Source organism: Taudactylus pleione, unplaced genomic scaffold (genome assembly GCF_031769625.1).
Source record: "Taudactylus pleione unplaced genomic scaffold, aTauple2 ptg000053l, whole genome shotgun sequence".
Taxonomy (NCBI): Eukaryota; Metazoa; Chordata; class Amphibia; order Anura; family Myobatrachidae; genus Taudactylus; species Taudactylus pleione.
Window position 1 is genome coordinate 32,231,449 of NW_028284455.1, and position 18,683 is coordinate 32,250,131.

At 41.3% G+C, this 18,683-nt stretch overlaps 1 protein-coding gene across 2 annotated transcripts in view; it reads right to left on the minus strand.

Annotated features, from left to right (window-relative positions):
* Positions 1–18,683, minus strand: part of ABHD5 (abhydrolase domain containing 5, lysophosphatidic acid acyltransferase) — a 55,150-nt gene that overhangs the window by 14,640 nt on the left and 21,827 nt on the right. For both annotated transcript variants that reach the window (XM_088462778.1, XM_088462777.1), the window contains exons 2-4: positions 11,584–11,669; positions 8,756–9,128; positions 3,264–3,415 (exon numbers count right to left, since the gene is read on the minus strand). In XM_088462778.1, the coding sequence (XP_088318904.1) occupies positions 3,264–3,415; positions 8,756–9,128; positions 11,584–11,669 (611 nt within the window). The remainder of the gene's footprint in view (positions 1–3,263; positions 3,416–8,755; positions 9,129–11,583; positions 11,670–18,683) is intronic.

An 18,683-nucleotide genomic window follows, 5' to 3' on the forward strand; every position in this document is an offset into this window, starting at 1 on the left:
GGGCCCTTTTTACACAGATTCAGACTCAGTCACACATTAACGTACAAACATTGCACATCAGAGAGGTCTGCGTACACTAGTATTACAGTTTTGCCGTTTCCAGTAGTTTTATTTGTGCACATAGGACGCACAATTTGAGTGAAGAGCCTCTCAGCACAGCTGAGTAGTCCAGGACCCGGTGCCGAGAGAGCCTATTTGGCACGACTTGAGTGAGTGTATGAGGACACATCTGTAGTAGTTTGGTTTTGGCCACTATGCTAAAACATGCATGTAAACAATTGTACCAGCATGGGGAAGAATGATGCATATGATTGAAGTAAAAGATTATTCCATTGTGTTCCACGGATATTAATGTACATAAGACCATCCAATGCAATTATAACTATGACTTGTAATTTTCTGACTAATCCTACATACAAATATTAAATACTAAAGGTTACTAAATATTACCTTGAACAGCAATGGATTACGCTAATCAGTACGGTGAGGCATACTAGGCAATACCAACAGAACAGTACCAGACACAAAAAAAAGGGAAAAACCAGTCCCAGATCGCAAACTAAATCAATTATATGTGAACCTTAAACACTTCACATTTGATTTATCTACTGAATAAAAGTAGCCTGGAGGCCAGATTAAATAATTTCATTTTTTTATTTTTTCGTTTCATAAAACAGGTCAACGTAGTGAAATGACTAAATGTGCCGAAGGGAAGATGGCAAGAGACTCATTTGCAGGAAGAGGAGAACATAATGATAATTTAATTGGGTCAAAGTCTCCTCATAAAATTTAGCACTGATCACCTTGTAGGCAAAGACGTAATTGTCAGAAATCAGGTTATGTTATTCCCCAACCCTGAACTTTGTAATCTCAGAAGGGCAGACTGCACAGCAAGCTACACTTAGGACTGCCATGGGAATTCACATTAAATTCAAACATAGCTTTCCTGGTCATTTTATCAAACTGTTACATCCACAAAGTGCAGATCGTATTCTTGACAAATGGAGCAACATGGAAATAAGTTCCTAATATTGTGACTAACGGTAACATGACATTTATGTGCGTAATGAGGTAGTAAGAGCCAGAATAAACTTTTTTTAATCATCCAACCAAAAGTGATTAAAAGTGACTAAAAAGGCATATTACAGTAACTTCCAACCAGTATGACACTGTAGTATTGGGAAAAATAGGAACAAAAGCAAGAAAACAACAAATACAATGGAAAAGGTGGAGAGGAGCGCTGGTTTAACCAATAGACCACACTAATAATGCAAAAATTTATTGCAATAAGAACAATTAAAACATAATAACATGAATATGTGAAATATAGAATATAACAATTATCTCTATACTGGGACGGTATATAAACAGATGGAGAAGAAATACCAATAGACAATTCCAGGGAACATTGAAATAACTATATTGTCCACAGACAAGGTTTAAATGTCCACTGGGATAACGGAATGTCAGCAAAAATGTGAGAGCACTGTAGCCAAAAGGAGAATCCAATTATCGGAGGACTGTAATCACCTGTATAGCATGGCCAGTACTCACACTGTGCGGGTATTGTCCGGCCTGTCTCTAAAGTGTACCCGGATCCGTGTAGAGCGGGCGTGGCTGTAACGAAGTGTGGTAACAGGAGCTGCTGCAACTGGCCTGGCGGCTGGGCGGGCTCCGTCTGGCTGAACAGGCTAGGTGCTCCGTGGATGTCCTTTCCGGCAGAGGATATGCCTTCTGAGGAAACCGGGAACTTTTAAGCCCGAAGAAACGCGTCAAGGGATCTCCCATAACTGGACACAGACACTTTGGCCATTTTCTCATTACCTGCATATTCAATCTTATGCAGGGAGAGTCAGCTGTAAGGACGTTTTTCATCCCTCTGCCGGAAAGGACATCCACAGCCACGGAGCACCTAGCCTGTTCAGCCAGACTAAGCCCACCCAGCCGCCAGGCCAGTTGCAGCGGCTCCCGTTACCACACTTCGTTACAGCCACGCCAGTTTGGTGTGCCTGGTCCCCGCTCTACACGGATCCGGGTACACTTTAGAGACAGGCCGGACAATACCCGCACAGTGTGAGTACTGGCCATGCTATACAGGTGATTACAGTATTCCGATAATTGGATTCTACTTTTGGCTACATTGCGCTCACATTTTTGCTGACATTCCGTTATCCCAGTGGACATTTAAACCTTGTCTGTGGACAATATAGTTATTTCAATGTACCCTGGAATGGTCTATTGGTATTTCTTCTCCATCTGTTTATATACTGTGCCAGTATAGAGATATATTTTATATTCTATATTTCACATATTCATGTTATTATGTTTTAACTGTTCTTATTGCAATACATTTTTGCATTATTAGTGTGGTCTATTGGTTAAACCAGCGCTCCTCTCCACCTTTTCCATTCTTCCAGTTTAGCAGGTACAGAACCTGCATATGTGAGCTGCTCTGTTTAGTCAAGAGGTTATTCTCTGTCTGTCAGCGCACCTTATTTCTTCAACAACAAATACAAGACTGAGAAGTCACTATAAGAAAAGAATAGGACACTTGTATTGCAGAAATAGTACACTAGAAGTATAAAGACATGAAATGGTGTGCAATACTGGAAGACAATGTTATACATAAGTACCAATAATGGCACATTTGTTAATACAGAGCCCTCAGTTGTAACATGAAGCTAGCATTGTGTAATATGGTCTAACTCTGCTACAATTGTAACCACTTTGAACAATAATTCATTAAAAAAATAATCTTTAGAATGCATTTTCCAAAGCATTTCCCAAACAGATTATATATGACTATACACTTAACACCAATTCAAACTTTTGTATAGGGGTGGGACAATGCACCTCCAGACCCAAAACAAAATGTGGGTGGTGGGCAAGGCAAAGTTTCTCCAACCTACCAAGTCTCCTCTATGTCACTAAAGCAGTGTGCATATGTAGTGAACACTGGGCTTCTGTGCGCATGGGTCGGACTGTTGTATACTTAGAAAATGCCTCCACTCTTCTCTTCTGAAATTAGGGCAGGAGCCTTGGGAACATGAACTACCACTGACAGACCTTCCTCCCGTCTCGGGGTCCTATATCAGTTGCAGCCATACAGTGGCAGTAGTTCTAACACTTCTTATGCAAACTGGAGGTCAAAGTGAACCTAAGATCAACAGTACATGCATGAAGGTAGAAGCTGTAGGCAAATAGCACAGGTTAACCCATTAACTTCCATGATAATTATTTTACATATGCATGAATTTACTCACCCAGCGGTCCTGCTAAACGAAGTCCTGCTAAAGGATTAAATGGACTTAATATGGCACCAACTGCTTTAATCCAGATTGGAATAGGTCTGTCATCTGCATTGTCAGGTCTTTCTGGAAAACCCCATGGCTCTACCAAAATTAGACTTTTTACCCTATAAATTTAAAAAAATATTAGCAGATCAGTGCCAATAAATCTTTGCATGCAATATTTACGTAAAAACAATGATAGGAAATTGTGCAAGTGGTAGGAACCACACTGCTGTAACTGGAATATTAGCCTCACCTAAATACAAAGAGGCCAAAGCCATTGTTCCATTACACTACTACAAAAAGCACTATAACTATACATAAAATCAGGTGTGTATTAAGAGGGGGCCCATTCTCTCTCCCCGGCTGCCGTCAGCGAACTGACAGCAGCAGTAGACTCCGGGCACTAGAGTGTGCCCGAAGCTTAAGCGCATGCGCAGTTCACCGGGAAATTGGCGAGGCAGCCATTTCCCGGGGGATTTCCTATTGCACATAATGCCGGCAGCGCTACTCCGTGGGACATCGGAGAGGAAAGCATGAAAAAAATATATGGGTGCAGGGTGTGCAGTGCAGGCCCTCCCTGGACCCAGGGGCCCCTTGTGAACCGGACACCCCGCAGGCCCCTTTGAACCGGACACCCCGCACCCATTATAAATACACCCCTACATAAAATTATGCTGGTACTGAGGATAGGCTGTCAGCAAGAGAAGGTGAGGAGGTGGATTCATCAGGTGCTTGGTACTAAAAACAACAGGATAGTATACAAAGTACCATGTAGGCAATGTAGTGCTCAAACTCTAATGCAAGTGATAGCAGCTAGTTTTCAAGACTTGTTTGTAGTACCATAATGAAATGTGTGAATGAATCGCTTAGAGTCACCTCTTTCTTATATCCAACACTAATCTCTGTATTAGCTTTAAGCCAGGGGTCATGGAGCTGTTCCCCGTGGTCCGCCGATGGTTGGTTCAAACACCGCTGCCGGGTAGTACACCCGTACTACCTGGCGGCGGCGGTGTTTATTTTAGCAACCAATGAGAGTCAGACAGACTCTCATTGATTGCTCGCCCACTGCCGGAGCCGGGCTGGAGCTCACTCATGAGCTCCACCCTCCGGCTCCTGCAGTGGATGATGGGAGAGTTGTCATGACATCTCTCCCACAGTGCAGAGCAGGTCGGTAGGATGTAGGAGCGGACATCGGCAGGCGCGGTGATTCAGGCAAGTGTGTGTTTTTTTTTTGTGCGAGTCTTTGTCCTATATATTTAAGGGGCACTGCATAGGGAGGAGGGGGGGGCTACTACTACTGGGGGCACGGCATAAGGGGGACCACTACTGGGGGAACTAAATAAGGGGCACTGCATACGGACCACTACTGGGGGCACTGTATGGGGGGGGGACTGCTACTGGGGGCACTGTATAAGGGGCACTGCATAGGGGGGACTACTACAGGGGGCACTACATAGGGGGTACTACTACTGGGGGCACTGCATACGTGGCAGTGCATAGGGGGGACCACTACTGGGAGCACTGCATTAGGGCGGGGGATGGACTACTACTGGGGGCACTGCATAGGGGAGACTAGTACTGGGTGCACTAAATAAGGGGCACTACTACTGGGGGCACTGCATAATGGGGACCACTGCATAAGGGACCACTACTGGGGGCAGTTATGGGACATAATAGTTTGAGGATGGGGGCAACTATCTAACAATTAATGGAGGAGGAGGGGCAGTTATGGGGCATCATTATAATTGTGGGAGGAGGGGGGCCATTCTGGGACCTAATTAAGATTGTAGGAGGGGGCAGTTATGGGCCATAATTGTGTGATTAGGGGACTAAATACCGCAGTATAGCTTAGTGGTCCTCTGGCTTCGTTTAATTTTTTTTCATGTGGCCCACACTGTCTTAAAGGTTGAAGACCCCTGCTCTAAGCAATTCGTGGTGTGTTATTTATTTTGTATCTGTATTGTGCGAGGTTAGCGATACCTCATGACCTTTTATTTATTCACTATACTCTCTCTTTTCACTGTACTCTCATTGGTGTAAGGATAAACAATGTCCCAGACGGATCCTAGTCAAAAGCAGATACAGTATATATGCATATAAATGTAAATCATATTGGCACTCTCATATTTGTGGTTCAATGTCACATGACAAATGGCGGAAACAGCAGAGAACAGATTTACCCTCTATGCATGCTTCCTTCCATCTTTCTCTACCTTTAATCAGATGTCACAAATTGTTTATCTGTTTATGATAAGATTATTACCTAGGGATTTAAGATTATGCATAGCTATGAATATACTTAATATGTTATAAAACGTCTGCAACAGGTTATGCATGCTGACCTCTAACACAATTATGTGATATAAATGTTTGTGTTATGAGACAGGTGACACAAAGCAAATTCTTTTTTGCATACATAAAGAGAAGTTTGATTGGTCTTCTATTTACATTGTGTTAGGCTAACGATACCTCATGACCTCACACATTTTCATGTGTATATACATACATATATATATACATACACACACATTATATATATATATATATATATATATATATATATATATATATATATATACATACATATATACATACATACAGTCAGGTACATAAATATTGGGACACTGACAGAATTTTCATATTTTGGCCTCTATTCACCACCACAATGGCTTTGAAATGAAACAAACAAGATGTGATTTAACTGCAGACTTTCAGATTTAATTTGAGGGTAATTACATCCAAATCGGGTGAACGGTGTAGGAATTACAACGGTTTCTCTATGTGCCTCCCACTTTTTAAGGGGACAAAAGTAATGGGACAAACTAAACAATCCTAAATCTAACTTTCACTTTTTAACACTTTGTTGCAAATCCTTTGCAGGCAATTACAGCCTGAAGTCTGGAACACATAGACATCACTAGACACTGGGTTTCATCCCTGGTGATGCTTTGCCAGGCCTCTACTGCAAATGTCTTCGGTTCCTGCTTCTTCTTGGGGCATTTTCCCTTCAGTTTTGTCTTCATCAAGTGAAATGCATGCTCAATCGGATTCAGGTCTGGGGATTGACTTGGCCATTGCATAACATTCCACTTTTTAGCCTTAAAAAAATGCTTTGGTTGCTTTTGCAGTATGCTTTGGGTCATTGTCCACCTGCACTGTGAAGTGCTGTCCAATGAGTTCTGAAACATTTGACTGAATATGAGCATATAATATTGCCCGAAACACTTCAGAATTCATTCTGCTGCTTTTGTCAGCAGTCACATCATCAATAAATACAAGGGAACCAGTTCCATTGGTAGCCATACATGCCCATGCCATGACACTACCACCATGCTTCACTGATGAGGTGGTATGTTTTGGATCATGAGCAGTTCCTTTCCTTCTCCATACTCTTCTCTTCCCATCACTTTTTCTCATCTGTCCACAGGATGTTGTTCCAGAACTGTAATGGCTTTTTTAGATGTTGTTTGGCAAACTCTAATCTGGTCTTCCTGTTTTTGTGGCTCACCAATGGTTTACATCTTGTGGTGAACCGTCTATATTCACTCTTGTGAAGTCTTCTCTTGATTGTTGACGTTGACACATATACACCTACCTCCTGGAGAGTGTTCTTGATTTGGCCAACTGTTGTGAAGGGGTTTTTCTTCACCAGGGAAATAATTCTTCTGTCATCCACCACAATTGTTTTCCGTGGTCTTCCGGGTCTTTTGGTGTTGCTGAGCTCTCCGATGCGTTCTTTCTTTTTAAAAATGTTCCAAACAGTTGATTTGGCCACACCTAATGTTTTTGCTATCTCTCTGATGGGTTTGTTTTGATTTTTCAGCCTAATGATGGCTTGCTTCACTGATAGTGACAGCTCTTTGGATCTCATTTTGAGAGTCGACAGCAACTGATTCCAAATGCAAATGTCACACCTAGAATCAACTAAAGACCTTTTACCTGCTTAATTGATAATGAAATAACGAGGGAATAGCCCACACCTGTCCATGAAATAGCTTTTGAGTTGATAGTCCCATTACTTTTGGCCCCTTAAAAAGTGGGAGGCACATATAGAAACCATTGTAATTCCTACACCGTTCACCCGATTTGGATGTAATTACCCTCAAATTAAATCTGAAAGTCTGCAGTTAAAGCACATATTGTTTGTTTCATTTCAAAACCATTGTGGTGGTGAATAGAGGCCAAAATATGAATATTCTGTCAATGTCCCAATATTTATGCACCTGACTGTATATTTGTGTTTATCGTTATTGTGTGTAATGTGAATCAAGTTTTTCTATGAATAAAAGTTAAGTTTTAACAGATCACTGTAACAAAACAAAAAGTTTTCTTTTTCTCTTTCCTCTGTAGTAATTATCTATGGTTTAACTCTAGAGAGAACCGCCACAAATATTTATGTCTTGTACTAAAATAGTTATGTAAATTTGTATGTGGTTACATGACCTCTGATTTATACCAGCTAATAACTAAACCTCGACAAATGGGGTGAAATCAGTGCGCCTACTAAACCCCATTTCTCTGGAGCAACACAGTCAGTAAAGCTGGGTACACACTGAGCAGTGGGTACCCAGCAGATATGTCGGCCTCATTCCGTCCTTCATTACCTGCAACGGGGTCGATGGCGATATTGTACACTTGGACGTGCAGCACGGTTGACAGAACTATGTCGCAAGTGGCCATGGGAGTGCGCATATTGGCTGTACACACTGAGCAATATGTCGCTCCGATTCGGGCGGAAATTACATATCGTGCCAACATCGTCTTACTGTGTACCCAGCTTAAGACCTTCCAGACATTATGCCAGGGCAGACAGCACAAAATGGTTGTGTGTTCAACAAATCCTGCTACAGGTTATTATTATTTTTATCGTTTATTTATATGGCGCCACAAGTAGATAGCCAACACCTGCATGTAGCCTGTGCAGTGATGGTGCTGTACTTTCATTCCCAAGTTGAAGTATCAGTTTGGTTGGATTCTATGGGTACATTCTATATGGTTTTATTAACATCTGCAATTATACAGTATGTGTAACCACTGCAGTTTGTCAATTCTTAGTTTACCCCATGTGAATGTGTGCTGATAAGTATGCACTTTAAAACCATATTCATTATATAACTAACGTTAATAGGTTTTGATAAACTGCTAAAATAACAAAAATTGTGTTAGTGTCCAAATATATATGTACCTAACAGTAAACTATATTTGGGGACAATTCAATTCAGCGGGAGTTAGGTCAACTAAATGATTTCTTCTTGCACCCAGGTTAAGTTACAAGAACCGTCATTCTCCAGCTTAACTTGTAATAGTCAGACTAAGCAGCGAGCTGAATTAATCAGCTCCGGGACCAACTTCCCAGCGCTATTCAACTGCCGCTGAAGTGAATCGCCCCCTTTATTTGACAAAATGCATCAGCATAATATAGTACACTATGCAGCACAAACAAAAACACAATCATCACTGACCTTGATGGGTACTTCAGAGTGTAAGCAGCAGCTAAAAATGCTCCTAGGTTATGTCCTAGTAAAATCATATGATCCAGACCTAGGGCGGTCCTCCACTCTTCTATTGACGCCACAAACTGCATCTCTGCCTTCTCGGCATCACCTTCAAAGTGCGGCCTACTGCTGCGTCCAAATCCCAGGATGTCAAAGGCATAAACAGTTCTATTTTGGCAAATATTTTCAAAGTTGAGAACCCACAGTCCAACCCCTCCTCCAAAACCATGCAGCAAGACCAGTGGAGTCTTGTGTAAGAGTGGCTGCATGAATGACAAGGTCCAGATTCTGTTGCCAGCACCTATTAATACGTGTTCTTTGCTGTACGAGCTTGTAATACCTGCACATAGAGGAAACAATGAGTACAGGAGTAAGTCTAATAAGTGGCTAATATAGCAGCTTACACCAATAGAGCACAAAGCCATAGTTTTCTTACTGAAGAACTTACTGAGCAACCGATTTAGGGAAAGTATATAAGAAGCCTCTTAAAGATGACAACTAAAACCGAACTGTGAAGTTTTAATATATGAAAAATAGATTTAAAGTACAAAAACTATCATGAATTTCCAGTATAACAGATTAAAAGCAAATCCGCTCCTTATAAGACTTACTCCATTTTATTTCATGTGAAACATTAAATAATGTGAGAATCATACATTAAAATATGCCTAATTTACAGTAACTAGTCATATCACATGTTTTATAATAGTAACAGCTGCTTCCTCACTGTTGTCTCTGATTTTCCAGGGGCAACACTATACTCCATATGGTCAGCTCAAATGATGTACAGCCCCCACCACGGTGACATGAGCTTGCTGAAAATCCCAGTGCTGCAAATACTGGAAGAGGGAGCAATCTGTAATCAGACTGCATTGCAGTCTAGGATTGTCCCTGGCAACCAGTGAGGACATGGAGTGTTTACTGTGATTACATATCTGGCGGCTACATCAGTTTTAGTGTAGTATGCTTCTCTAAATATGAAAGCAATTACTTGCAATTACAAGAAGCAGAGGTCGCCTTTAAAGGGAAAGTTTGATTGCTTACAGTCTAAATGATACTATCTGACAATGTTGTAACCAGTCTTCACAACTATTTCTGTTAACATATTATACATAAGGTACACATTAATTAGAATGTAAATTATACATATTGCTCAAAACGTATATTAGCGTTGTGCTCATAAAACTTGATATAAGGTATACATCCGTTGGTATTTAGTGCCTCCCAAACTCCATGTTATTTTTCCTGTGGTACCCAATTTCTGTTGGCGGCCTTGCCGGGAGGAGGGCATGTTTCATCATACATGGAGGACATGCCCCGTTCTCCAGCCTGTCTGGGGTCACGTGCGATCTCTGATCAGACGAACACTTAGAACTCTCTTGGCTGCAAGTGCCAAAACTCTCCCTCTGGTGGCCGGGTTCCGGACTATAGACAGACAGTAACTAGTTAGACAATGTCTAGATAGACAAGAGTTCGACAGGTACAAAAGTTCGACAGGTACAAAAGTTCGACAGGTACAAAAGTTCGACAGGTACAAAAGTTCGACAGGTACAAAAGTTCGACAGGTACAAAAGTTCGACAGGTACAAAAGTTCGACAGGTACAAAAGTTCGACACACTTTAATTTTTTTTAGGATTAGGTTTAGGGTTAGGCACTTACTGGAGGATTATGGTTAGGCACTTATCCAGACGGTTAGGATCAGGCACCAGGAGGGAGGGTTAGGCACCAAGGGGAGGGTTAGGGTGAAGATTAGGGATAAAAAAAAAAATTGTCAACCATTTTTGTGCCGAACTTTTGACCCTGTCGACCTTTTGTACTTGTCTAACTTTAATGTGTCTGACTTTTTTCCCTGTCTAACTATTGACTATCTAACATCTGGTGTCTATCTAGACATTGTCTAACTAATTACTGTCTATTTCTTATACCAATACCACACTCCTGGTGGTCACCCTTCTAGCTAAAAGAAATTACAAGCCTGCAGACCAATTCAGTGGCCAAATTCCATACTATCTGGTCTTTCAAACACAATCTATCCCTGCTGATCCCCCTAGCTTTCCCCCTCTCTCCCCCCTTTTCTTATACTTTATTCATTACTGGTTATTTTATTTCACCCCTCTTCCCTTCCCTTGAAATTCTGGTATTCTTTATGTCTGTTTAGTGATTTCTTCGTATTATGAACGTAACATTTTCAGCTTATTTTTATCTTATGTCCAATACTTTTGTTATATGCTATTCTGCTTTCGCGCTGCTCCAATAAAAAACATTTAAAGAAAAATATTATTCATATTGCACAGTAGATATATTGGCTCCTTAAAGTGACAGCAAAACTTACTTAGCCTTCTGGAACATTTTTGGTTAAAAATACAAGGAATTGTAAGAAAGTGATCACTGTTAGTATGCTTTATCTTATAAATGTCCACATAGCTGAAGTGTAGAGGCATGCATGCGTTTCTCACGTTCACACTTTTCCAGCTTCATTTCCTTTATCATAGATAGAAAAGCTTGCAATGAGCGCTTAAAGCGCTGGGTGTGACAAGACCTGCTGAAATATAATGGACTGTAGAGCCTTTTTACTGAGTGCTTTTAAAACCGCTTGATAAAAGTGACTGTCAGCAACCTAAAAAACGCTCTTATTATTCATTAAAATAATTGTTCAAATGCAGAGCATATGGCTACAGTGCTTTAAACCTTACCCCCCTTAGAGTTAAGGTAGAACTAGGAGTCTTTTGGATTTATGAATAAAAATAATAATTGGTAAAAAAAAAAAAAAAGGTACACATCATATTGTAACATACACTTCAGCATTTTCTCTTCAGCCTCCTTGAGATGAGCCGCAGATGTGGGGCACCAGACAGGGAGCCAGTTGGAAAGCCAGCCCGATCTAGAAAACAAACAAATGTAGCATGTTATATGCAGTACAGCCCTTCCACGGTTACAAAAAAATAAAATTAACATTTTTTTTCAAAAAGCATCAACACATTAATGGATGATTAGACGTCCAAAATTCTATTTATTCCCTCCAATGGGCAGAGATCAATTCTAAATAATGCTTTTTCATTTGCTCCCACCAAGCGCATTTAAAGATACTTGTCCACTTCTCAGTCTTTAATAACAACACTGTTACAGGAGGCTTTACCGACATAAGCGGATACTCCAGAAAATGCACACAGTGCAAACAGTAAGGGTGCATACACACCAGGACAATATCGGCACGATTTGGCCAAATCAGAACGACAAAATCGGGCATATTGTGCAGTGTGCATGCCCAATTTGCGCTCTCCCGCAGTCGCATGCAATATCGTGATTGGCCGTGCTGCACAGTAAATCACACAATATCGCATGTGAGGCTGTATATATTAATGTAGGACAGAACAATGATTGTTCCGTCGTTAAATCTTTTAAGTGTATTACAACAAGGTATACATCCGTTGGTACCTGCAATAATGCGATGTCCAGGGTGAAGGTAAATCGCCTTGAACATCGGCACTATTGCCGGTCGTTTAGGTGTGTACCCAGCCTAAAAAAATATCACTGCAAAGTCCAACCTTCATTTCAGCATTTCAGTGATCCTCTTAAAACAATGCAGATTTAGCTGCATTCATGACTTTCATCATGCTAGTGAGGGGACATAGGGGCCACCATTATTATGGATCGCTTGTACTCTTCAAGATTTTATTTATTTTATTTTTTGAGACAGAGACTGGAAATGCACCTTTCCACAGCAATAAAACAAATGGGAAAAGGTTGTATTTCCTCTGACCAGCCTGGGAATAAAAGTCCTTTACCTGGGAGAAAGTGATGTGCTCGCACCCATTATACAGTAACTTCTCCCTAAAGGCATCTTCTCCCCCCTCATCAGCTCATTTAAATATTCTCATACAGCTAATTGGAATAGTTTCCCAATGCAGTACACAGCTACAGTAGGTCATGCTCCTAATGCGCAAAAAATTAGGCCTTTACCCAACCCCTGCCAATGAGAAGTGCTCAATCACATATGCTGCCATCTTGGCACGCAAATCTGTGTGCCTGCTTCAAAATTTGCACAAACGGAATTCAATTCAGAGCGATGTTGAATAGCCCCGGGAGGGAACTCCAAAAGCTATTCAATACAGCACGCTGTTTACTTTGTCGGGAAGCTGTTAAGTTGGAAAAGGCCAGTTCTCGCGACTTAACCTACACATGAAAGCCTACACATAAATTATAAATATTTCACAAAGTAAATAAAATTAAAGGTTAATTACAAAGCCACAATTTGACTCAGTCTAGGGGGTATATTTACTAAAGTGCGGCTTTATGAAAATGGAGATGTTGCCCATAGCAACCAATCAGATTCTAGCTATTATCTTCTAGAAGGTGCTAGATTAATGTTAAGTAGTATCTGATTGGTTGCTATGGGCAACATCTACACTTCTAGTGCATGTCATAAAAAGTACATACATAAAAAATGACCGACAGCTCCCAGGAGTAAGGCAATAAAAGACAATATTACAACGGTCAATAATAGATTATTATTAGTAGCCATTAAGCTCAAACACCAATAATTAACAATATGTTATAAATAAGAGATCAATCCTAATGGTACATGTACCAAATAATAGCCACTCCACTTGTAATTCCACTCGTGCAAAATTCGACATTTACAGTCTCTACATGTTTGAAAGAAGTGGAGAGTGAAAAAGCAAACAAAAAATAAGCAATCCACAAATGTAAAATGAATAGCGTTTATCACCATAGGCGTGCTTAAGTGTGTTCCACAGTGGTAATGGCACTTCACGACCAGCAGATTTTTTCCTTACACCCCCAGAGAGGTGCGCAGAATTATATCTGTGATTGGGTTACCGTAATAAGCAGTGATGTACGGCGCTGCACATCGCTGCTCATCGAATACTCACTTAGATTGTATCAGCCACATTTCTTTACTACTTAGATCAATGATTGGCAACTTGAGACACTCCAGGGGCCCCTTTAATCTTTAAAAGGGCCACAAACTACCCTTAATCTACGTAATTTGTTAAATTAATAGATTTAACCAGAGACAGACTCCTATCTATAATAATACATCAGAGGGCATATTAAATGGGTTGAGAGTGATATCCCAGCGGCTAACCCTCCCGGGAGGTGCCTAACCTCCCCGTTGGTGCCTAACCCCCCCCCTTCCCGCACCCTAAACCTAACGCTCCCGAGGTGGTGCCTAACCCTAACCCCCCCTCCCCATAGCCTAACCCTCTCTCTGGGGGGTGCCTAACCCTAATCTTTCCCCGGGGGTCCCTATACCTAACCCCCTCTATCCCCGGGCTAACAGTGAAGGTAAGCTGGATACTTACCTTCAGGATGCCGATGCCGGTATCTCCATCCTCTACGGGATGCCGGCGTCGAGTTCTCGGTCCTGTTCGGGATTCCGGCATTGGGATATCGGCGGCCGGCATCCCGTCCGCCGGCATCCTGACTACATCCCAATTAAACAAGTGTAAATAGCAATAACAACAATCTGTCAATACAGCAGGAAGCTGGAGAGTGCAGGTGAAGGCCTGTCTGTTTCCCCATCATGCAAATTGCCCTTATAAAAAGACTGCCACAGACATTTTGAAATACAATAAGGAATTTAATTTTGGCTAAACTAAATAATAAGTGACACAAAAATAATATTTTTATGCAGAGGACCGGCTCTCTTCCAAGCCTATTACTGATGCCTTCCACAACCAAACCGGTATAGAACCGGTATAGACAAACAACATGAAGACGGCACTTTAGGGGACAGTTGCTGCAAAACTTACTTGTCACCACCAAGTTTCATCCAACATTTAGGATTTATTATCTTTCCTCAGGGACCTTGAGGAAAGATAATAAATCTGAGACTTTGGATGAAACGTGGTGGTGACAAGTATCTTCTGCAGCAAAAGTCCATAGAGTGCCGCCTTCATTTTGTTATGTATATATATTATTTTATTAAACAAGAGTGATTGTATTTCTAATTATATAATAATGCTAGGATACTAGAAATAAAAAAGGCAAAGTTCCACACATGGGGTGTACTCTGAAGGAATGTTACCTTTGTAGCCCTGTAGAGCAGGATTACCTACTTGGAAACAAACAGCCCTCCTCTCTATTATGTGGCCTCCATGAACATTGAAAAATCGCCATAGATGCTATTTTAAGAAAATCTATTAGAATGGATATGCAAAATATGCGGTTAAACTGAGACAGCACAGACATGTAAGATATATTAATAAAAACTTAAGAGTCATGCATTCATTTCATGACACATTGTTTGATTTTTATTTACTGAGCAGGTTCTAATAGATACAGAACGTAATGAGACCTTTGGACACATCATTTCAAATTCATGTTTTGCTATCTGGTGTTATTTTTGCTGTGAAGGGTTGTGCTGTTGAGTACGTGCAACTTCATAAATAACATATTTGATAAACTAGTGCTGCTGTTTCACAACAGGTCAAGGACTGTTCCTTTATTCACTGTAGATTGCATATGCCAATAACTTATGTAGCCTTCCCTGACTCTTGCATACATACAGACCACAGAGTTGTAGGTCTTACACAAGTCCAGAGGAGGTTGTGCAGTCAGATTGCTAAACTTTAATGGTAATTTGAAAGAAGAAAAAATATGCATAAATGTAAACAAAAGGATATTCTGTTTTACGTGTACATTATATTACATACATGAGGCATCCTATCACATTATGGCTTCAGTAAAAGTATAAATGCTTCTTCCACACCTTATTATTTAAACAGTACTAACAGTTATTTTTATGGGGTTTTATTATTTTGCCATTATTATAATGTATTCTGCCAATAACCAGGGTGTGGTATGTTTAGTTGACATTCAGAAGGTCAACAGGTTCTAAAAGTCAACAGTTAGAATGCCGACATTGACGGTATTTCGACAACCAATATGTCAACATATACTTAGGTTGACATGGTTAAAATGTCGACATACTTTATTTTGCTTAGTTTAGCCTAACCCTACAAAAAAAAAAAAAAAAATCAAAAACTTGAGTCGACATTCTGAATGTTGACTAGCTGACTGGATACCAATAATCATATCTCCAAAAGTTTTTATTTGCTGTCCTTGAAAGGGGTGGGTCTTACAGGGGAAATGGGTGCTTGGTTGGAGAGTTGTTGTGATTGGGTAGATTAGGGTGGGGTTTGGATGAATTGAGGCGATAGCTGTTTTGTACCAATTTGCTAGAACAAAGGTTTGGTAGTATGCATTAACTAGAGACTTACTTAACATTTTTATGTCACCATTAATTTCAAGCCCCAGTTTTCAATTTCTCTATTGACACAAAGAAAACCCATTGGCAGCTGACTACTGTACTGTAGCTGCTGGATTTGTTAGCACAGCTAGGTAAAGGAAGGCTTTAGGGTATTATCCTTCGATCACCAGAAGTGCAGCACTTATTGTACAAAGCGGATTCAAACCAATGGTGAATCCTAACCTAGCATATACAGATGCGTCCTGACATCATGTCCCGTGCTACTCAGTTAGCGCTGGGAGCTTTTTTCGCCAAAAATGCGTTTAAGTCGCAATGCGATGCAGGTAGGGCACGCACCAGCAGACTGTGCTGAGTAATTTGATATGAGACACTTGTATATCCGTGTGCACCCGAGTTTGTATATGAGCAACAACGTAATATGGACTGAAAAAAGCTGCGGCCGCTACATTGTAGCACCTCGCATCCAGTTTCAGGGACTTATTTGCATACAAATATACAATTGTCGCATATCAAATTAAACAGCACAGTCTGTGGCTACGTCCTAGTCGCATTGCAACTTCGATGCCTTTTCAACAAACAAGATGCAAAAAAAGATGCCCGGCGCTAGCAGAGTCTCATGGAACGTGGCCCACCTAGGGGGGCTTTTTGCCGTGACTGCAGCAAAGATGTATAAGGACACATCTGTACTATACATCTCGAAGGTTGAGTATTGCTGAGATAAAAAAAAAATATAGAAATAAATGTTCATGTCCATGCTATTCTTCATTATCTATTACTTCCATTCCTTATGTGGTGCTTCTCAAAGTACATCTATATGGGGCAGTGGAAAGTCAGGGCTTTTAGAGTTGGCTTACTAGTCTCTTATGCAACAGAAATGTTGGATGTACAAATGTGCATAGCTAGTGATGCTACATCAAGCTGATTTGTAACATTGATGCTACTGACACAGTTTCCTTACTTGCAAAAGTGTTCACAAACCGCCTAGCGACAGAGAAGGAAATTGTGCTCTAAAGGTGCATACACACTACACGTGTATATCGACTGTACGATTACAACATCGTAATCATTCATCATACTGTGCAGTGGATATTGTGCCCACTCTGAACGATATGTCGTTCAGTGCAGATAAACTCCCTCATCCCCGAATATGCACAACCTGATGATCTCGTCAGGTTGGCCTGCATATTCAGGCAATATATCGCTGGCCGTTGCCGGCACAATTACTGCATGATTAATGAACAATACTCGCTCATTTTAATCGTGTAGTGGATATGCGCCTTAAGGCTGACTTCCTTCATTTCAAATTTATGCTCTCATCCTAGTGCTGCCTTTTCTTTCTCTAAACAGTCATATTTCAAGAACCTTATCTCCTCCCAGTCCTCTAACCTCCGGTGTCTCTTCGCCACTTTCAATTCCCTCTTCTGTCCACCCCCCCTCCACACTCTCTGCCCTTGACTTTGCCGCCTACTTTACATCTAAAATTTAATCCATATGTCAGGACATCATGTCCCACCAAACCCCCAGAACTCCACCTCCTCCTTTCCCATATCATTTCCCATATCATTTCTCCCCATCCATCTTACCAACTCTGACATCTTTCTCCCCTTTATCAAGAGAGGAAGAGATGGTCCTCATCCGGTCTCGTCCCCCCTTGACCCTCTCTCCTCCTGCCTCCTCCGCTACCTCTCTCCTTCTGCCTGCTCCCATCTTGCCCACCTCCTTAATCTCTTCCTCTCATCAGGCCACTGTCCATTCTGCATTCAAGCATGCTCTTGTCTCCCCCAATCTTAAAAACCTACCCTTGATCCTAACACTCTCTCAAACTACAAACCTATCTCTCTCCTCCCTTTTGCCTCCAAGCTCCTTGAGCGTATTGACTACAACCACACTCACTGGTCATCTCCAGATTGTACTATTGTAACCTCATTTTATATTACCCCCCTGACTCCCACCTCTATCCACTCCAATCTGACCTCAATGCTGCTGTTTGGCTCAACTTCCTCTCCAAACATTCTACATCTGACTCCCCTCTCCTACAAGTCTACCCTGGCTCCCCTTCCCCTTCAGAACCCAATACAAGGTTCTTACACTCACTTACAAAGCCCTCACCCAATCCTTTGCCATTTACATCTCTGTCTGCCCACTTCGCACAACAAATGCAATGCCACCTCTCTTGCCAACTGATTACTTCCTCCCACTCCAGTCTCCAAGATTTTGCCTGTGCTGCTCTCTACTTCTGGGACTCTCTCCCTCTCCAACTCTCCACTTTTCTACAAATCTTCAAATGGGCTTTCAAGACCCACTACTTCATTATAGTCTTCCAGCTCTCATCCTAACCTGCTGCTCCATGCTTCTTCTTCACCGTCTACCCCATCTGTGTCACCACTGTCTGTCTGCTCCTCCCCTTTAGAATGTAAGCTCTCACGAGCAGGGCCCTCTTCCCTCATGTGCTTCTCATTCCCTTACTCATACTCTTGTCTACTCCAAACTCCCCACAAGGGAACAAAACACTTGGTTGCTGACAACCTGCTGCTTATGATCGCTATTGCAGCAATTTTTATAAACTATGTCCTTGCTCTGCATTGTTTTGTACTGTAAGTCGCTGTTTTCTTGTTTGCTCATTTTATGTACTTTGTAAGGCGCTGCGGAAACCCTTGTGGC